The following is a 21,276-nucleotide window of genomic DNA, read 5'->3' as shown; positions in this document are numbered from 1 at the left end:
CACCCAAAAAATAATAATAAATAAAAGCACTTAAATATCTCTAGAAATATTTTTGAAATAATTTGAGTATATTAGCGTCACCAAAAAAAAAAAAAAAAAAAAATTAAAGCACTTAAATATCACTAAGAAACTTAAATGATATAAAATCTAATAAAGAATTAATTTAAATATATCAATGTAGGCTCACGATTTGCGTTTAACCGCAGTTGAGTTGGGTTCGCACGTAAACGGGCCCATACAATATCATTTGTAGAGAGTGGGATCGAAAGGCTACGTCATGTTTACCCGGCTGTGGTTTTGTTAAGTTGTTCATGCATGATTTAGAGGTATTCACCCTTTTGGCCCTCTTCTCTGGAAGGATCGGACCCCCCTCTTTAGGTTGCATATTTTCCTTTTATATTAGCATGCATTCAATTTCCTTCGTCCACGTGTAGGGTCGAACTTTCCAAGACTGACACTTGTCCCATCAGTTTCAGACCTGAGTTGTTGGGAGTGGTTGAGTAGGCTAAAGAAACACGACTCTGTGAGAGGCAAAGCTCTGTCTAGGGCAGGTAGTATGGGCAGCCTTTCCTAGATATTTTAGATTTCTTACAAGATTATCCCTATGCCGCTTTTGCCCCTTTCCTTAGTGTAGCTCTGGGCCTGCCGAGGACTGTACCTTCCTCGGCGGCTTCTCTGGCCCATTGGTGCTTTGCGTTTATTGGGCTTGGACTGCTATCTTCTTCGGCTTGGGCCTTAAGTCTTCCTGTGAATAGGTGGATCTGGCCCATCTGTTGTCGGGCCCCACAATAGCCCCTCAAAACCATGCTGTCCGACCCCTTGGTTGGATAGGAGGGTTTTGATAATACCGAGCATTTATAGCGGCTCATTAAATTCGGCCCTTGATCAACGTCGGCGACTTTTCACCTCCCCAAGGAATGCGCCGGTCTACGAGATGTCTCCCTCGATTTGCGCGTGATGCGTTGATACCGTTTGATTGTTCGTAGTCTGCCTTTAATATCTTCCTGTTACGAGGCCTCCCAAATCAAGCGGTTACTGATAACGTGGAGGAACGAAACGGACGCACATTTATTTAGGGATTTCTTGGGATATCAGAGCGCGTTACGTACCCTTGTCCCCTTCCCCTATATAAAGATAGAGAACAAAAGGTGATTCTCTTATATCTGAATTCCCCAGGCTCTTCTCAGAATTCACTTCCTCCATCCGGTTACTTAATATTCAATAATACATCCCCCACAGTAATCCGCCATGAACAAAGCCTTCCTTTCCCAGAAACGTCATGTCCTAACAAAACTTGAGATGGCTCGGTCGGGACAAGGATGGCGGAGGCTCAAGATTTGCCTCCCCATTCTTTTAGCCAAAATCCGAAGCAGGGACTCGTCATACCCCATTTCTGGTGTGACTGAGTCGAAAACCTCCCTTGTCATCTCCATCCGCTCTCTCATGAGCATACCTAATATGGCTCCCCTTCTCCCTCTTTTGCTCCTTTTACTTTCTTTTCATTGCTTCCCTCTTCTTCTCCTCCTTCCCGCTCATGTCCTCCATCTTCTTTTTCCCTTGCTTTCTTCAGCAACAAGAGCTTGCTGAAGTGCTTCCATGTGTTCCAATTCTTCTTCCTTGTCCTTCATTATTTTTGTATAAGGTTCTTCTCCTGATATGAGCAGTACTGAGGCAGAGATTTCAGAGAGATTTTGAAGGCGGGTTCAGAAGACGCCCAATGATTTACTTATTTGTATTGCGGATGTTAGTGTTATTTTGACAGTTCATTTTTTGTATAGGCTTGTTTAAGCCCTTCCTTGTACGTTGTAATAATAATTTTATATTAATAAAAATTACTGTTATTCTATTTCGTATGTTCTGTTTATACGTTTTAATAAATTTGCAAGTTCTGCTCGGCACAGTAGTATAGCATTTGAACCAATGACAACTAAGGCCAAAATACTTGCTGATAAAAAGACGCCATAATGACTTTAACAAAATTATTATTAGACATAACAATCCGACCAGTGAAGGACGAGACTTACCTTAACCTTAGTCGCGAGGGGGACTAAGTGCCTGATAAGGTGTAAGAAGTAATTATCCGAGGACATGTCACTCTTTCAATGAGCAATTTCCTTAGGCTAACGATCATCGATTCGTTACGCCCTACTCTTGACACACTGACCTTAACCTTTTCCAGTATTTAAGCCGAGAAACTTCTTCATTCGGGCAGTTGATTTCCCAGGAAGCCTGAGTCCGAGGACTTTGCAAAACCTAGGTTTTGCTCAGGACTTATGCGTTTTATCTTATGTACTTGACATTTCCCTTAGGCTTGAGTCCGAGACTTGTGTCTTTATCGGTACTTGGTTTTCCCTTTTAGCTTGAGTCCGAGGATCATGCAAGCCTTAGGTTCTGTCCGAGACCAATGTCTGCATCAGTACTTGGTTTCCCCTTTTAGCTTGAGTCCGAGGATCATGCAAGCCTTAGGTTCTGTCCGAGACCAATGTCTGCATCAGTACTTGGTTTCCCCTTTCTTTAAGCATTTCCCTAGGTGCCTAACAATGGTTGTCCTCGGCCATGGCCACTGCTCGGCATCGGCCAGAGTACCTGGGCCCTTACACAAAGCGGGCCCGGGGCCACGAATCCACCTAGCCCATGAATTAAGAGATATTTCTACAACTTCTGGCCACGTGGTACTCTCTGATGTCACGGTGACCGAGGTGCGCCTTTACGAGGCTCTTTAATCTTGTGGTTGCAGTTGATATTGGAAGTTGAGCCAGGACTGTTTTGTCTGTAGCGTTTCTTGGGACGCCACATGAGTTGACTGCCATCACCTTGTCTTTTCCAATAAATGGGAAGGAGGGAAAGTTGCTTTATATACGCACAAATCCTTCAGATTTTCTTCCACATCACAGCTTCCATATCCGGAGTTCTCCTTTCTTGGCATAACATGTTGAAAGTGAGGGTTGGGAAGAAAGAACTGTCTCCGCCGCAGAAGCGCCGTGTCTTCATGAGGCTTATAACAGTAAGGTATGGGCACAGGAAGCACAAGTTCAGGAGAGTACTCCATCTCCACCGAGGGAGAACGGCGTCTCTCCCTCTTTTAGCCAAAATCCGAAGCAGGCTCTGTTCATGCCAGCACTTTGGTATGGCAGAAGAAAGATTTTCCTCCATCAGCGCCTCTGCTTTGCGGCAGGCGTATATTTAGAGAAAGCCCCACCACCTCCAACTCCCTGCACCTTTTCTTCAACGGTGTCAGGTTCAAGTTGGGTCTATTTGGCTGCCTGAGTTATGGGCATGTAAGGGTGCGGGGGAAGAATAAGGTCTCGGAGCTGTAGCCAACCTTTCCTCCGACATACCTCCTCGGCTTTCTCCAGCTTTCTTGTATTTTCTTTTCTTGCTTATGTAGTAAGCTTTGACGTAGGCTGATTCCAGCTTTTCATTTGTACACTGTACTATTTCTTCATCGTAATAAAAATGGAAATTGATTTACATGTTTTAAGCGTTGATCTAATGGGCAACACAACTTTGTGAACGAATGTGCTCTATGTATGTGTTGCTTTGAGAATATTTGTGATAAAGCTGCTTTGAAGCATAATCTAATCAACTCTCATCTGTCAGCACTATCAGGCATTATACCGATAATTTGTAATAAACCAAACTTAAGAAACTAACCGGGATATCAGTTGGATATTCTGTGATAAGCGCGTGAATGTCGTCCAAGGCTGATGATTTATAAATAATCCATCCGAGCAATCGACTGGGAGTTAGGGAACTCCGATGGCGCTTTTGTGTACTTGGTTTCCCCATAGGCTTGAGTCCGAGGACCATGCAATGCCTTGGTTCTGTCCAAAAATTTTTGTTTTTCTTTTTAAGCAGTTGGTTTCCCCAAAGGCTTGGGTCCGAGGACCATGCAAGGCCTTGGTTTCGTCCAAAACTTGTATGCTTCTTTTTAAGTAGTTGGTTTCCCCAGAGGCTTGGGTCCGAGGACCATGCAAGACCTTGGTTCTATCCAAAACTTGTACGATTCTTTTTAAGTAGTTGGTTTCCCCAGAGGCTTGGGTCCGAGGACCATGCAAGGCCTTGGTTCTGTCCAAAACTTGTAGGATTCTTTTTAAGTAGTTGGTTTCCCCAGAGGCTTGGGTCCGAGGACCATGCAAGGCCTTGGTTCTGTCCAAAACTTGTAGGATTCTTTTTAAGTAGTTGGTTTCCCCAGAGGCTTGGGTCCGAGGACCATGCAAAGCCTTGGTTCTGTCCAAAACTTGTACGATTCTTTTTAAGTAGTTGGTTTCCCCAGAGGCTTGGGTTCGAGGACCATGCAAGGCCTTGGTTCTGTCCAAAACTTGTACGATTCTTTTTAAGTAGTTGGTTTCCCCAGAGGCTTGGGTCCGAGGACCATGCAAGGCCTTGGTTCTGTCCAAAACTTGTAGGATTCTTTTTAAGTAGTTGGTTTCCCCAGAGGCTTGGGTCCGAGGACCATGCAAGGCCTTGGTTCTGTCCAAAACTTGTACGATTCTTTTTAAGTAGTTGGTTTCCCCAGAGGCTTGGGTCCGAGGACCATGCAAGGCCTTGGTTCTGTCCAAAACTTGTACGATTCTTTTTAAGTAGTTGGTTTCCCCAGAGGCTTGGGTCCGAGGACCATGCAAGGCCTTGGTTCTGTCCAAAACTTGTCCAAAACTTGTACGATTCTTTTTAAGTAGTTGGTTTCCCCAGAGGCTTGGGTCCGAGGACCATGCAAGGCCTTGGTTCTGTCCAAAACTTGTATGCTTCTTCTTCCGAAGGTTTTGCTCCTCGAATAAGGTGGAAGAAGTCGGCCTGATGTTTGAAGCCCCTAGGCTTGCCCATGTCGTTGACACCGTGGAACGTAGCCCCTAGCAGGAGCCTATGTTGGAATAGCAACAATGTGTCGCCGGTGATACAGGCATCCTCATGGTCCCTTGTTCGACAGAAACTCAACCTCGCCACCGCTCGAGCTAACACGCAAGCGTTCCCACAGACGGCGCCAATTGTAGGCTCACGATTTGCGTTTAACCGCAGTTGAGTTGGGTTCGCACGTAAACGGGCCCATACAATATCATTTGTAGAGAGTGGGATCGAAAGGCTACGTCATGTTTACCCGGCTGTGGTTTTGTTAAGTTGTTCATGCATGATTTAGAGGTATTCACCCTTTTGGCCCTCTTCTCTGGAAGGATCGGACCCCCCTCTTTAGGTTGCATATTTTCCTTTTATATTAGCATGCATTCAATTTCCTTCGTCCACGTGTAGGGTCGAACTTTCCAAGACTGACACTTGTCCCATCAGTTTCAGACTTGAGTTGTTGGGAGTGGTTGAGTAGGCTAAAGAAACACGACTCTGTGAGAGGCAAAGCTCTGTCTAGGGCAGGTAGTATGGGCAGCCTTTCCTAGATATTTTAGATTTCTTACAAGATTATCCCTATGCCGCTTTTGCCCCTTTCCTTAGTGTAGCTCTGGGCCTGCCGAGGACTGTACCTTCCTCGGCGGCTTCTCTGGCCCATTGGTGCTTTGCGTTTATTGGGCTTGGACTGCTATCTTCTTCGGCTTGGGCCTTAAGTCTTCCTGTGAATAAGTGGATCTAGCCCATCTGTTGTCGGGCCCCACAATCAACATCACAAAAATAAGTACACATATGATTTATTATAATTTCTTTCTATTATCAAAGAGAAAGAAAAAAAAATTGATAAGAGATAAAGTGAGAACTAAAAGTGCTGAGATGAGAGTAATAAAATGAGAGAGTAATAAAGTGAGTCTAAAGTGATATTAGAAAAGAGAAATTGAGAGAGAGAGAGAGATGATATTTGCTCCAGTTGTGAGCCAAGTTGCTAAGAAGAGTAAAATTGTTGTAACTATAAAGTCATAGAGAGCATAATTGTTGGCATTGCTAATGAGAACGCAAGACTACAATATTTCTCTTGGTGCAATATTTTAAGAAACAATGAAATTATAGATTATTTTTATATAATGGTTTGAACGAGTTACAAATTTGAATAGGCTTTTTATTGAACAATTTGTTCACTTATTGTTATTTGGTTTAATCTTGTTTTTGTTTGGGTTATTTTTGTTGTTAGTTGGGCTAATTTTTATTGTTATTATTTAAGCCATTTTTTGGGGTTTAAGGGGTTAAGAATTATGTTTGGAAGGCCAAAATTATTTTTGGCGTAATGCTAATGTCCATAACATTTTCATAACAAATCTTATTTGACAAATTATTATTGATAGATAGAAAAGTAATGTCAGTAATGTTAGTATTGGGCCCAAATCATAATGAAAATGTTGTGGAGGTAGCATTACTCTTATTTTTGTTAAACCCAAATTGCTATGATTTTCAAGTCAGGGTGTTCAAAATTTTAGGGTGGTCAAAATAAGTTAGTTTAGCATATAATTTTTTTTTTTTTTTTGTGTGTGTGTGTGTGTGTGTGTGTGTGTGTGTGTGTGTGTGTGTGTGTGTGTGTGTGTGTGTGTGTGTGTGTGTGTGTGTGTGTGTGTGTAAGCATATATATACATTTTTTTGCAAGTTAGGGTGGTCACCTTTGCTTATATGTAGAGCCGAGCAAATGACTTTGCCATCTAAGCATGATCCAAACATGGGATAGGTTCCTCAAAAAAAAAAAAAAAAATATATATATATATATATGGGATAGTGACATTTTTAGTATGAATGATAAATATTCCCTGTCCATATGATCTATCTTGCCTTGTGTTAATTTTTTCTGCCTTGAAGAGGTGATCGGGTGGGGATAGATTTTATTTGTCCCGGCTCGTTGTTGTAAACACAAAATTCTGAAGTTTGAAAATCAAACAATTGAAAGTGCTTCACAAATATAAATTTGTATTTATAAAATGAGTAAGTACAATTTTTTGTTTTAATTCTTTTACATAAGAAAGATCCTTTGATTCTATCCTCTCGTAGTCATGACTTGAACATGAAATCTTCTCTACTTTGGTTGGAAGATGGATCAAAAGGTGTTCACAACGAATTCCTAGTTTTGAACTTGTTAGAGTTTTGTTGTTCTTCGAGTTCTTTGAATGTTCTTCAAGTTCTTTGAAGATTCTTCAAATGCAAAGGCTTTTGGATGGAAATTCTTCAAGGCTTTAGAGGCTTGATCAATAGAACTTCAATGATTTTTTGAAGTTTCTGGAGGTTTTTGATCTTGATTCTAATAAAACTTCAAGTTTTGGAAGAAAGATTTGAATGAATTTCTTTGAGTGTTTTTTAGGCAAAAATTTGCATTTTAATGGACGTTCTTCATGGCTTTAGAGGCTTGATCAATAGAGTTTCAATGATTTTTTGAAGTTTCTGGAGGTTTTTGAGCTTGATTCTAATAAAACTTAAAGTTTTGACAGATTTGAATGAATTTCTTCAAATGACTTCTAAAAAATCTGGTGAAGAATGAGAGGGGGTGTGCCACAATCTGTAGTGGATTAGGTTGCAAGAGCTAAGACTTGAACCTTTGAGTTGTTATGAGGCTTTCAAGAGTTTCCTACCATTGAGCCCCAACTTCTTAATCTTAGAAGTTAGAACTCAAACTTTTTTATTGGGTAGAGAAAAACTCTTTTCAAGATGTCCAACCCGTAACTTAGGACAGGTTTTTGAAAGGTCCACACGTATGCTAGGATGTATATTTGTTTTTACATAGGAAATCTCCCATTCAATAATCGACTTGATTACAACTTCTAGTCATCAAAGAGATAAAGACTTCTTTGTTGACGACTCCATGTGAACAATAAGGCTAAATTCCATTAATATATTTTAATGTTTGGGCTAATACCAATCATTTTTAAGACATTTCATAACCAAACCCAACTTGGTCCTTAAAATAGTTGAGAAAAATGACTAATGGACCTAACCATGTGTAGGGACTAGATTGGCTTTAAGCATTCAATTGGTCAGTTTTGAAATGTATTGGATCTGGTTGGCATTAGCCCAAATCTCAATATTTATGTTAATGAAATTTTCTATAACAATAATAATGGATATTGGATGAGATTTTTTAACAATACTAGTCAGACTACTGTTGGTTCTAATAGGAATCACAGAGAACCATAGACATTGATAGATGAAAGTCACAAAGAAAGATCAAATATCAGCACTCTCCAATATATATCTTGATCGTGCTCTTGCATTCTCTTACAAGAAATCCAATTTATCTCCAAATCTAGATTAGAGAACTAAGTAATGTCTGTGAGAAGTAAGTAATCCAATTTATTTTTGCATAGGTTTATTATTAACACTATTTTTGTTATACACCAACCACAACGTATCATAAAATAAAAGAAATTTTCAATAGCTGCTAAAGAAATTGTGAAAAAATAGTGTCCTAGTACACTTATTGATGCCTTAAACAAGCCCATACTTCTACAAACGTCAACGCTTATCCGACTAATCGTTTACTAAAAGAAAAGGGTTTTGCTACTAGTCGTAGAGAAGCCACTATACATGGGGACTGTGTATCAAGACGACACCGTTTCAGCCCTGTTTTTCATTTTTCCTTAACTTCTTCGACATTGTTGATTGTGTCTCCCTCTGAAACCGTCGCTCTCTCACTTTCTTCTCCAACACTTTTCCAAGGTACGTAAATGTTCGCCAAGTTTTAACTTTATTCTAAACAATTTTGTTTAAATAAAAATTAAAATCAGAAATAAAATTATGAAACCCTAGCCTCTCCGTTTGGTTCCCGAGAAATTAAAAGGTCAGCCCAAAACTCAACTTGGCCGAAATTCTCGTTTTGAACTAAATTTTTCTTTTTTATTTTCGTGTATTTTCTTAGAAACCAAACGAAGCATAAGTCTATCTGAGTCAAAACTCTATTTGTAGATCCTATTTATTTTTAATTTTCCAGCTTCAAATAATAAGAATTTTAAATTAATCTTTGTACCCAAAAAAAATTGAATTTTTAATTTGATTTATTTTCTGAGGAATCAAACGCAGTGTAACTTTCACTGTTCCATTCGCTTTTCCAAATCTTGAAATTGTATCCATTTTCTTCTTATCAATTGCTTCATAGCTTCGTTTTGAGTAGTTATTGATTTTTGAAATCCTTAGCTAAATTTAGCTGATAAATAATGAAATATAAAATTAGCTAGTCAATCTTAGGTGGAAAAGTATGAAAAATTTATTGGGTAATTGATGTTTTAGTGAAAGGGGGTGTTAAATTTGCTTGCATAGTTTTTGAAATTGCAAATATCTTCAATGTATAAGTGAGCGTGTTGAATTTTTATATGATAGGTCTATATGTGGGCTCATTGTATGAAATTTTATTTTGTAATAGATGTTTAGTGAAAGGGGATGTTAAATTTGTTTGCACAGTTTGTGAAATTGAATATCTCTTCAATGTATAAGTGACCGTGTTGGATTTCTATATGTGGGCTCATTGTATGAATTTTTATTGTGTAATTGTAGATGATTAGTTAAAAGGAATGTTAATTTTGTTTGCACAGTTTATGAAAATGGGTATATAATTGACTATTTTGGATTTTTATATATTGGGTCTATCTATGGGCTCATTGAAATGTTGTGAATGGCAGCTTGAGATTTAAAGAAAGATGGAGGACCTTTTTGTTGGGATTCTTACTATGCTTCTTATTGTTGCGTTAATTCCACTCTTCCTGTGGAAACGCCGTCGGGATTCTCAATCACAAGATGAAAATGAAGAAGAGCGTGAGGTATGGTTTCCTCCTCTTCATGTTAAGCTTGTTTTATAGTTTTAAGTGTTTGATGTTTGATGGAAGATTAGAATTAAGAAGTCTGTGGAATTATGGCTTTTCTCTTGTTCCACTGTAAGCTTTCTATTTGATCTTTTAATCTGTTCTGAAGTTTAGGTTCCAAGGAGGGAAACAGTTGTACGCGCTACTGGTACTCGTAGAATGCGTCGGAGACCCGCTGCTGGAGCTAGCACATCAACAGCTGCAGCAGCAGCAAGTGTTGAAGGTTTGTAGAGTGGTGTATTTGATGTCTTTTTTCTTTTTGTTTCAACTTCTGTAAATGAGAAATTGTATGATTTTTGTTGTTGCTCTTGGTACTGTTATGTGAAGTTTTGAACTGTTTTTCTCACATTAATTGGATAGATGGTTCTAATTGAATTGTGAATTCAATGTATACTCTACAGTGTCTTATGTTGGGTAGTCAAGAAATAGTATGTCTTCAGATATTTGTTTTTTGGGTGGGATAATTAGCAAGAAAGGGAAGGACCAAAAAGGGAATTAATGTAATGTGAGAACATTGAGGTTGAAGTAAATGGGGATCTTATGAGGCGAAGGCAGTTGAGAATAAATTGTATAGTTCTGCATGGCCTGTGACTGCTCTTTAGAGGTCTAATTGATTTATCTGTTCATAGATTCTTCAAACTTGAGGCCAAGACAAGGACATTAATAGAGTCAATTGAAAAGATATATTTGCCTGTTCTAAGAGACGTTATATGGTTGACCTATGCCATTATTGAGTTGGGTTGAGATGGAAATTTTTCATAAGGCTGTCATCATGGCATTTTTCCACAAGTAATGGAAATTCACACAATTTGAAGCTTCATTACTTGTGCTGGTCAAAGCATTTAATGTCTTTGGAGTTAGGTCATTATTACAAAGTTTTATGTAAGTACTATATGAAAGAAAAAATTTACGTAGGTTGTTTCTTCTTTCAGTTCTTTTCCTGATTTACTTGATTTTTGTACTTTCATTGCCTTTTAGTTTAGATATCTGCTGGTATCATAGCATACTGCCTGTGTGCTTTGTTTCACTGTACTTTTTCATCTTATTGGTTATTTCTGATCCTAGGTGTGCTTATAGGACTTGACTTTTGCTTTCCATATCTACCTTATGTATGTTGGAAATTTTGTGTTGTATTGTGAAGTAATCATTCATAATTTGAATGCAGAAACTGCTGATGAAAGTGATGAAGAAGTTGTTGCAGGTGAGTATGAGGCCAAAGCATCAACGAAAAAGGAAAAGAAACGGCAAGAGCGTGAAGCACAGCGCCAGGTACATTTTATGTCCCTGTTTTTATTTCTTTATTTATTTTTATCTATTTAATTTATATAATTTTTTTAATTATTTTTTTAATCTTTATACATGGTTTTCAGCTATTATTAATCTTTAACTGTCATCAATATTGTGGTTATGGGCAAGTAATCCTTGCTCGCCATAACTATCTACCCTTAGATCTAATTATAGTCTAATGAACAGTATTAAGATTTAGAACCAGAGCTATCTTTCCATTGTCTTGATTGAGGTTTGAGGTTTAAGTTTTATGGGAATCAGAATGTTGTGGTAGCTAAGTAATTCTCGAATTTCTCATTAACTGGTGAGGATCATGAATGAAATGAGGATTCTTGGCTTTATTTGTCAAAGGGTGGTAGACTCACCTTACTGAAGAGTACCCTTTCAAGCCTTCCGACTTATTACCTTTCCCTTTTTACTATCCCCAAAGCCGTGGCGACTAGATTTGAACGCATTCAAAGGAACTTCTTGTGGGGTTCATTAGTTGAGTGTTTCAAATATCCTTTGGTGGCTTGGGAAAAGGTTTGCTTACTACGTGAGTTGGGTAGTTTACGAATTCGGAAGTTGGCGCCTTTTAAACAGGCCCTTTTAGGGAAATGGCTTTGGAGGTATGGCCATGAAATCTCTCATATGTGGCGAAGGGTCATAGCCATGAAATATGGGGAGGGAAAAGGGGGTTGGTGCACTAGAGCTTGTAGTAGGGCCCATGGTTGTGGGTTATGGCGGAGTATTAGTGAAGGGTGGGAAACTTTCGCTAAGCATTTCTCTGTTGTGGTGGGGGACGGATCTCGTACTCTCTTTTGGCATGATAAGTAGATTGGGGATGTCCCTCTTAAAAGTCTTTATCCTCAGTTATTTTTGTGTTCTGCTAATAAGGAGGCTTGTATTTTTGATGTGTTAAGCCCTTCAGTGGGTGATAATAACAGTGTGTGGAATTTAAGATTTCAGAGGGAATTCAATAATTGGGAGTTGGCGGCTTCCTACTCCCTTCTCCATTTCATCCAATCCCGAATCCCTAGGGGTGGAGGGTGTGACAGGCTTTGTTGGGATCTTAATGGCAATGGGAAGTTTGATACTCGGTCTTTCTATCATAAGATTCGTAATGCAGCTTCCTCCACCTTCCCTTGGAAGGGTATTTGGAAAGTTAAGGTTCCTAAAAGGGTGGCTTTTTTTATGTGGACAGCAGCTCATGGTCAGATTCTAACTTTGGATAATCTTATGCTTCGTGGTTGTCCTTTGGTGAATCGATGTTATTTGTGCTGTTGTAATGCGGAATCTATGGATCACCTGTTACTTTTTTGTCCGATAGCTCATTCTTTGTGGATGTATATGCTTCGATTGTTTGGGATCGATTGGGTTATGCTAGGTTCAGTTGAAGACTAACTATTCTATTGGTTTCATTGGCTTGGGAAGCATAGTTTTGACATTTGGGATTTGGTCCCAGGCTGTTTAATATGGACTATTTGGTCTAAACAGAATCGGCGGACTTTTGAGGATGAGGGGAAAACTGTGGTTCAGTTATTAGAGTTTTGCTAGAGAACCCTCTTTGATTGGTCTTGATGTTGGGGTTTCTCGGATTGTTCTACCCTTACAGATTTTATTTCTTCTATTAGAATAGAATAGGGGCTGTTTTTGTCTTGTTGTTTATTTTTTTCCATTGTTCACTTCCGTGAACTCTTTGTGTTTCTCTTGTTTTCCTTTATTTTAATAATATTCTCTTATTACTTATCAAAAAAAAGAAAACATTGGAAGTATTAGCCTTGTAAATATTTAAATATTTAATATTTATTTGAAGATATATGGGTACTTGGTTCAGTTGAACTGTGTTTCAAATTTATATTTGTATAATCAGAATCTTCTTGTTCTGAGTTCCTCATGATTGTTATGAAGGCTGATCAAGCTGCAAGAGAGTCAAGGCTAACTAAACAGGACCGGTATGCAGAAATGCGAAGGAGGAAGGATGAGGAACGTGAGGCAAAGGAGCGTATGCTGGTAAGTGATCATTTCCTGTGTGTGTGTGTGTGTGTGTGTGTGTGCACATGTGGGAAAATGTGGGATTCCTTGTTGAGGAATTTTGCCATGGCTCATATAGGAAGAAGAAGCCATGGCTCGAAAGGCCAGGGAGGAGGAAGCTGCTGCATTAGAGTTTGAGAAGTGGAAAGGTGAAATTTCAATTGATGCTGAAGGTACTACAGAGAATGAAGTGCAGGATGGAAATCAGGACATGCTTTCTCATTTCGTTGAATACATAAAGGTAATTTTTAGTCCTGGACTTGATAGATTCCTCTTGGAGACTTTGTTCTCTATTTCATGATGAGCATACAAGTTTTATAATTGTAGCTCAAGATTTATATTTGTATGTGTTAAGAAACCTTTAATTACAAACTCAGTCTCTTTAATTGATAGTTTCATACGATAAGTAAATATATTTCACAAGTGTTAAAAATACTTTTTTTCTTATTGGTCAGTTACACATGCACCTAGTGAGTTTTGAACCCACAACCTTACCCTCCACCTTGGTCTTACAAGGGGAGGAGGTGCCATTTGAGCTAGGGTGCATTGACAATAAGTGAGTGTTGAAAGTACTTAAAGGATAGGGAATATTTACTAACATATGCAATAATAATGTTTGGACTCATTTTACAGATATGTCAAAGGATGATGAGCAGATTTTTATGTTTTATTTTTTATTTTTCAATTTGTTTGATGTGATCTTGCAGAACCACAAATGTGTTCAATTAGAAGATATTGCTGCAGAATTCAAGTTACGCACTCAGGTATTCTCTATCCGCCCTTATGCTTCTAGATTCTGTAATTGATATGTTTCTCTTGGACAGTGAAGATGAATTGAGATTTCACTCTGTTTTCAAGCAATTAATACGCATGTTTTGTCTGTCCAACTAGTCTTTTAAGGTTTATCTCATAGGTCTGCATCTGTCTATCAACACAAGAGATAGGGATAATGCATTGTGGTTTGTGTTGTCTCATTGCTTTGTTTTACACAAAATTTAGCTTTCTAATTTGCAATTACAACTTTTGGTTGATGCAGGAATGTATCAATCGGATCACCTCCTTGGAGAGTATGGGTATGTATTGTCATGTCTTGTCACATTTCCTTTTTGTTGTATTGACCATCTTGTTTCAAACAATCAATAGAGCCTTTTTGAAACTTTCACAGTCAAAGATAACCTAAATTACTTTCTCATTTTAGAATCTCGAAGGAGTTTTCTATCATATGAAATATATAATGTCTAAAACCTGCTTCATAATTCTTCCATGTCAAATTTAACTCCCCTTTTCTTCTTGCACCTGTTTGTATAATCGAACTTTATAAAAAATGCAGTTTTCTATGTTCTCTTTTATGTTTGGCCTATTCTCATTTGATTGTTTTGTAGTTTTCTCTCTGTTCTTGGGCATAATCTTAGAGTTTCTGTTTTCTTTAAAATTCTTCTGCATAGAATATTGTGTTTTGTAGTCTCTATTATTCCATGTGTTGATCCAGATTTTATGTTCCCATTATGTTTTGGGATGTGACCGTCATACACCACTTCTACCTCCACAATCCGGCTTTGATTTTTTGAAAAAATAGCTCCTTTTATTTATTTATTTATTAAAAAAACTCTCTTTCCTTGTGAATGGTCACGCTGCATAATGTTTCTTCGGTGAATCTTTCATTTACTTTGGTTTAATCCTCGGATAGTTGGTGTTTGTAAATGAATAGTATTCTTATCATTTCAACTGCCTATTCACCTTATTGTCTAGTCTAATAGATAAATCAAGTAGTTTCAGGTGGTCTGTTGCCCAAACAGTCATTCTCTTTCCAATATCCTAAAATTTCTCCTCTGTTTTCTCATTAAGTTTTCAAGTATATCCAAACCACCTCATTCATAGACAGATAGAAAGGAAGATAAAGAAAGACATCTACCATGCGCTGGTTGTTCATACCTTAAGTCATACTTCTTTTGTGCATGTATTTTTTAACACTGAATCATGTTTTATTAAGACAGTGCAGTTCTGTTGAGGATTTTGATGTTGGATTTGGTGTTTGTCTTAGGGCGACTTTCTGGAGTAATGGATGATAGAGGAAAATACATATACATCTCACAGGAAGAAATGAAAGCTGTTGCAGACTATATCAAGCGTCAGGGGAGGGTTAGCATTTCACACTTAGCTAGTAAGTCCAACCAGTTCATTGATTTGGAGCCTAAAGCCCAGTTTGTTGAGGAAATCAGCAACGTGGAGGAGATCAGTGTCTCTTGACCCAAGTGTATCTATGTCATAGATTTATAGTAGTGGTACACCAAGTGCATGATGAAAAAGTAAAGAGGCTTTTATTCGCTTTTGTGTACATGCCTTCTACATGATTAACAACACACACATCTTTTGCTGCGAAGAAATGCAATAGTTTGACACTAGGCTTTTATACACTATTCTGCCAAAAACAAGAAGCAGAGAAAATTTTACTTAAAAACTCCACATTGCTAATGTGTTGACATTTTATAATGTTTCTTCGGCAAGAACGCGACAAGTTTTGATTAATTTGAAGAAACAAGGGTCCAATACCCTATTCTCTTGTAGGTTTTTGTCGAATATAATTATGTCAATGTAGTTTTAAAAAAAACAAACTTTAAAAGAATTAATATATCATAATTGATTTGAATTTATAGGTTTATGCTTTCGAATTAAATGGTGTTCTTTTGTATTATGTTAAAGTCTTAATTGAAGTTTTCCTTAATTGTTATTGATAAATTATCGATCGTTCAAAAGTCTAAGTTAGGCAATTGTGAATTTAATCACTTAACCATAGTTCTAGCAATTATCTGTTTCAATAAAATGTCTTTGCAAAGTGGTTACCTAAGTTTTATTTATTTTTTTTTTGGGGCAAATTAGTCTAAAATATTTTTGGATGATATGATATTTTAAAGTAGCAAAATGCTTATTGGAAGAGATGGTCTAGATATGTTTGATTCAGGCAAATTTCTGGGATGCTTTTGGAACGAGGACCCATGTTTGCTCGTAGACCTCCGTGCCATGCTATAACTCAAGCCGTAATGCATTTTGATCTCTTGGCTACAAGTGCACGCATGTCATGGAAAAGAAATTATAATTTTACAGTGTGTTTGGCTTCAGCTTAAAAAATTAGCTTATTTTACTATTCAGTTTATTTTACTATTCAGCTTATTTTTGATATTATTCATGGGTCTTATTGTACTTTTTGATACTCTTCATTGGTGCAACTGTACTATTTCAGTTAATTTTTACTTTTATCTATAGTAATTTCAGCAAAAAAATTTCAGTTTCAGCAAAATAAACGAATCCCAAACTGATAGTGTTAATAGCCAAATGAACACTTCTGCTTAAGACTCTTTATTGGTAATCTCATTATGCTTTATTTGATTTCTATATTTTGAGACGCGAAAATTTTAATTATTGAAAATAGAAAGCAAGTCAAGGGGCTAATGCTAAATTCAACTCTCTTCTTTGTCAACTTCTTCTAAAAAAAAAAAAAAAATTCCATTGTCACAACTCTTGGCAATCAAATTGAGTAACCATTCTTGTTTTCATTAAACAGTTGGATCCAAACACATCCATTTTGGGCCTGTTCAAGCTAGTTTAATTTTTTGGTTTCTATCACAAATTTATTGGGATGGTAAGTTGTGATTAATTGTGTTGTCATTTTCACAATTCATCACTATTTTATAATTTTTATTGTATGTCAATTACAATGTATCAACTAAATGTTTGAGAAACATCTTCTCAAAAAAAAAAAAAAAAAGAAAAAAAAAAAAGGAAAAAGAAAAAGAGAAACCGTTGGAATTTTTAAAATGAATATAACAGCTATCATGTACCTTAACTGTCTTTAAAATGACTACCAAGAAAAAGAAACATAAATCATTTGTTTCACTTTTTGTGTTTTACTTCATGTTCCTCCAATTATAGTATGCCATGTGTTTGATTTTTTTTCCCATACTAGAAGTTGGTTATTTATAAGGAAAGTCAAAAAAATATGCAATAAGCTGTCATTGATAGAGTATAAAGTGGAACATAAAGAGCATGACAGAGTGTATGTCTTTCAAACCAACCAGCACTTACTATATAAGTTTCCTATGCAAAGCAATGCCATGCAATGTGTACTCACACATGCACACGGACACAACACATTCTTTTGTAACCCCTCCTCCGGATCCTAAGCTAAAACTAGAGGAAGAGAATTTAGCTTGACTCAGTCTTCCATTGCCTCTCCTCAAATTTAAACCATTCACCTCTCAATCTTCTAGGGTCTCTGACTCCTCTACACCTCCCTTGCCCGCGTCCTCCCGCGGTTGCTCTTCCTCTCCTCCGCCGCTCTTTTTCTTCATTTCAAACCCCAAAAAAAAAAAAAATTTTTGAATTAAAAAAAAAAAAAAACAAAACAAAACAAAAGGCATAAACACAAACACAAAAGTCATTGCCTCATTAAGCAATGACGAAAACACCAGGAATGAGAATTGCATGGCACCATGCAAAGCCCTTTTACGTAACGTTGTTGTTAGTTGTGTTGTTTTGTTATACATTTGAGGTTTCTTATGGACAAGACTACGACGAAGACCCCAAGACGGTTGCCCCTCCACCCGAGCAAGAAGACTGTAATGGGATCTTTCTCACATACACCTTCATCAGTCGCGAGAAAGAGTATCCGCGCGTGAAGAATGTGACGGCGCAGGCGTGGTCGTTTAAGTCCCAGGCGATAATATTCAATGCCGGGGTCGATGAGCTCAAGGCATGGAAGATGTTCGTTGGGTTTCAACACAATGAGATTTTGGTGACGGCTACCGGAGCCATCCTTATGGACTCGACTGATTTCCCAGCGCCGGTCGGGAACGGGACTTACTTGGTGGGGTACCCAAATGCGGACTTGAAGACGGCAATTGAAACCGCCGGGGATGAGACTCAGATTCAGGTGGTCGTGGATTTAACCGGAACACAGTTCGGGGTGAAGCCGCCGGGGGTTCCAATGCCAAAGACAATTAGGCTTGAAAATGATGGGTATAAGTGTCCTGCACCACATCGTCGTGGTAAGTTCACTTTGTTGTTTTTTTTAAGGTTCATATTTGTTTGCATGAATGTGGTTATAGAATGGAAGTTTTATTTTTGAGCAAAGTTTTTATTTCAAACATTGATAGATAACAAAATTATAAGAGAAGGGTAATTATTAATCATGTAGTTATATATGTGTTGAATGAAACTTTTGTGGAATTAGGCGTATAGTGATTTTGTTTTGTAATCTAACATGGGATTCTAATGAATAAGTAAAGCTATGAACAGGAGCCTCAATTTGATAATAACTTGCTTAATATGAAGGTTCAAATTAATTAAAAAACTATTTGGGGGGAGGAATTTTTATCCAGAAAATCTGAAAAGGAGCCTTGCTAGTTGATTTTCAGGAGGGAAAGATATAGCTTTTCTTTCAATATATTCATGCTTGTGGAAACAAAAACATACTGAAAATTATGGTTCAGAAGTTTGAAAAGGTACAGATTTTTCTTAGGAATAGGATGCGATTCTTTTTAGAGATTAAGAAAAAATTAAATGCTTTCATTGAAATTAAAAGGTCCCAAGGATGTAAAATGGGTTCCTTCTCTTCAACCTCAGGAAGCACAATAGATAGCACTTTATCAAAAGCTGACTCTTGATAAATTTCATTGCCTGCAATTCAATCATCCAATCAAAAGTATTTTGTTCTTCTTGATGTTAGCTTCTTTGTTTTTACTAAAAAGCAAAGTTACTTTGGACGGTAACAACTTTTTCGGTATCATCGGGTTTGTTTGAAATGGATCAATTTCATGATTCATATTAAATGTTCCTAATTTAAAGGTGTATCAAAACACGGTTTTGTATTTATACAATAGAATACATTGTACATTGCTAGCATTATTTTGCATTCACATAATGCAAGACATCTCTGAACTTACTTTGTGCAAATTTGTTTCCCAGGGGCTAGTGTGATGTATGTATGCTGTAAAAGAGATCCAAAATACAAGGCTAAAGCTACTAAAAAGACCAAATTCTTGCCTCGTCAGTCTGGTGATCTCTCTTTCTCATATGATGTGCTCCAAGCCTTTCCAGGCAACTATCTTGCCCAAGTGACCATCGAAAACAGCCACCCATTAGGCCGTCTTGATCACTGGAATTTAACCTGGGAGTGGATGAGGGGAGAGTTCATTTACAGCATGAGAGGAGCCTTCACTCACAAAAAGGATGGTGCCACTTGTGTCTATGGCCCTCCTGCCAAATACTATGCAGACCTTGATTTCTCTCAAGTCATGAACTGTGAAAAGAAGCCAACCATTTCTGACCTCCCTCCTTATTTAAAAAATGATAGCAAAGTTGGAAAGTTACCTTTTTGCTGCAGAAATGGAACCATCTTGCCCGAAGTAATGGATAAGAGCAAATCAATGTCTATTTTTCAATTGCAAGTCTATAAGCTACCTCCTGACATGAATAGAACTGCTCTGAATCCGCCACAGAAATGGGCTATCAGTGGTGTTGTTAATCCGCAATACAAGTGTGGCCCTCCAATCAGAGTTGATCCATCAGAGTTTCCTGACCCAAGTGGGCTTGCGGCTACCACTAGTGCTGTTGCAAGTTGGCAAGTTGTATGCAACATTACACGTCCCAAGGTTAAGCAAGCTAGATGCTGTGTTTCTTATTCAGCATACTACAATTCTAGTGTCATTCCTTGCAACACTTGTGCTTGTGGTTGTTCTGAATCAGACACTTGCAATCAGAATGCTGCAGCAATGCTTCTTCCACCGGAAGCCCTTCTTGTGCCTTTTGTAAACAGAACGGAGAAAGCAAAAGCCTGGGCTAAAATCAAACACAAACACATACCAAAACCAATGCCTTGTCCAGACAATTGTGGGGTTAGCATCAATTGGCATCTTGACACTGATTACAGGAGTGGATGGACAGCTCGGATTACACTCTTTAACTGGGGGGAGTCACCTTTCGAGGATTGGTACACTGCAATTCAAATGAAAAAGGCGTTTCTGGGTTTTGAAAAAGCTTACTCCTTCAATGGTACCAGCTTACCAGACCTAAATGATACCATCTTCTTACAAGGGTTAAAGGGTTTGAATTTCTTGATGGGAGAGACAAATGGGACTAAATTGTATGACCCAAGAGTGCCTGGCAAGCAGCAAACAGTTATTTCATTCTCAAAGAAACTCACACCTGGAATCAATGTACAACTTGGTGATGGATTCCCAACAAGACTTCTTTTCAATGGTGAAGAGTGTGCGCTTCCTACAGAAATTCCCCGGCCAGGAAATTCTGGGCACCAATCTCATGTTAATTTCCTGGCAATCATATTCATCACAGCTGTGACTTTTATGCTTATGACGGATCACTTCCATATATGATGATTTGGGGATTTTTGCATGAACTCTTTCCACCTAGTAGGGAGTTTGCTTTGGTGAGAATTTACATTTCTTGGATTTAGTTAAACATGTTCAGCACCTCCATGCAACTAAGTACAATGCTTTCTCTCATATCATAATTGTTCTGTCTCAGCATCAGAGGATGTGTTTACACTTGGGTGGATGGAAAATGAGGAAATGGCACAACTAGGATTTCAAGGCCTGTTTTATTATCAGTTGGTTCCAATGGCAGATGCGGAGGATGTAACAAGTTGAAACAGAAATTATGATAATCTGTATGAAATTATAACAAGTAGTTTTTATATAACGATGGATTCACATGGTATCTGACAGATATTTTACACTGAAGAGTGACTGGTTCACTGTCTTTTTGTTTCCTAGCACTTATTTTTTTATTTATAAAAAAAGTGTTGTGAAATTTTTTGGAACTTTTTGTCTTCAAATATGTTGGTTTTGAATTGACTTCAACCTTTCATACACATCGGAAAATTTTATCTTAGAATTTCTATCTCGCAAATATATTTAGCTCGAGTGGTAGGGCTTGGGGCTACATGGGGCAAGTCATATGGCTTTATGTCTCCTCAACAGATATGATTTATAGCTGACATTAGTAATCTTGTACTAAGAGGAACATCAAACATGTCATAGTACAAACTGGTTATATATGATGGAAGATGGAAAAAGTAAATCCTTCATCGTCTAGCTCATTGATTAAATTAAACAAGGCCTATATGATGGAAGATGGAACCTCAAAAAGGCGAGGCAAGCAGAAAAGAAAAGACTATAGACATGAATTTTCTCAAAGAAATAGTAATCTAAACAAAATGTGATATGCTTTCAATTAACCGACTAACCAAGCCACCTAATGA

The 21,276-nt window shown here is 37.8% G+C and overlaps 2 protein-coding genes across 3 annotated transcripts; both read left to right on the top strand.

Annotated features, from left to right (window-relative positions):
• The first annotated feature begins 8,396 nt into the window (after positions 1–8,396).
• Positions 8,397–15,565, top strand: LOC126694709 (DDRGK domain-containing protein 1). 2 transcript variants are annotated; one of them, XM_050391166.1, is made up of 9 exons: positions 8,397–8,565; positions 9,522–9,659; positions 9,816–9,924; positions 10,867–10,970; positions 12,879–12,980; positions 13,081–13,242; positions 13,709–13,765; positions 14,038–14,074; positions 15,043–15,565. In XM_050391166.1, the coding sequence occupies exons 2-9, from the start codon at positions 9,540–9,542 to the stop codon at positions 15,246–15,248; spliced, it is 897 nt and encodes a 298-aa protein (XP_050247123.1). In that variant the 5' UTR covers positions 8,397–8,565; positions 9,522–9,539; the 3' UTR covers positions 15,249–15,565. The 2 variants fall into 2 exon arrangements, with proteins under 2 accessions (XP_050247123.1, XP_050247124.1); XM_050391167.1 differs by lacking the exon at positions 8,397–8,565 and adding an exon at positions 8,601–8,686.
• A 1,886-nt stretch (positions 15,566–17,451) lies between these two features.
• LOC126695908 (COBRA-like protein 10) lies at positions 17,452–20,710 on the top strand. The gene is made up of 2 exons (XM_050392703.1): positions 17,452–18,043; positions 18,963–20,710. Exons 1-2 carry the CDS (start codon positions 17,452–17,454, stop codon positions 20,387–20,389), a joined length of 2,019 nt encoding a protein of 672 aa, XP_050248660.1. The 3' UTR covers positions 20,390–20,710.
• The last annotated feature ends 566 nt before the right edge of the window (positions 20,711–21,276 follow it).

Source organism: Quercus robur, chromosome 8 (assembly GCF_932294415.1).
Source record: "Quercus robur chromosome 8, dhQueRobu3.1, whole genome shotgun sequence".
NCBI classification, from domain to species: Eukaryota; Viridiplantae; Streptophyta; class Magnoliopsida; order Fagales; family Fagaceae; genus Quercus; species Quercus robur.
This window is presented reverse-complemented; position numbering and strand designations above follow the sequence as displayed.

Excerpts from the sequence above, each read along its gene's own strand:
- LOC126694709 (XM_050391166.1), top strand. The coding sequence starts at position 9,540 with ATGGAGGACCTTTTTGTTGGGATTCTTACTATGCTTCTTATTGTTGCG. Across the intron at positions 12,981-13,080 it reads AGGCAAAGGAGCGTATGCTG|GAAGAAGAAGCCATGGCTCG; the intron begins GTAAGTGATCAT and ends TGGCTCATATAG. Across the intron at positions 13,243-13,708 it reads ATTTCGTTGAATACATAAAG|AACCACAAATGTGTTCAATT; the intron begins GTAATTTTTAGT and ends GTGATCTTGCAG.
- LOC126695908 (XM_050392703.1), top strand. The coding sequence starts at position 17,452 with ATGACGAAAACACCAGGAATGAGAATTGCATGGCACCATGCAAAGCCC. Across the intron at positions 18,044-18,962 it reads TCCTGCACCACATCGTCGTG|GGGCTAGTGTGATGTATGTA; the intron begins GTAAGTTCACTT and ends TTTGTTTCCCAG.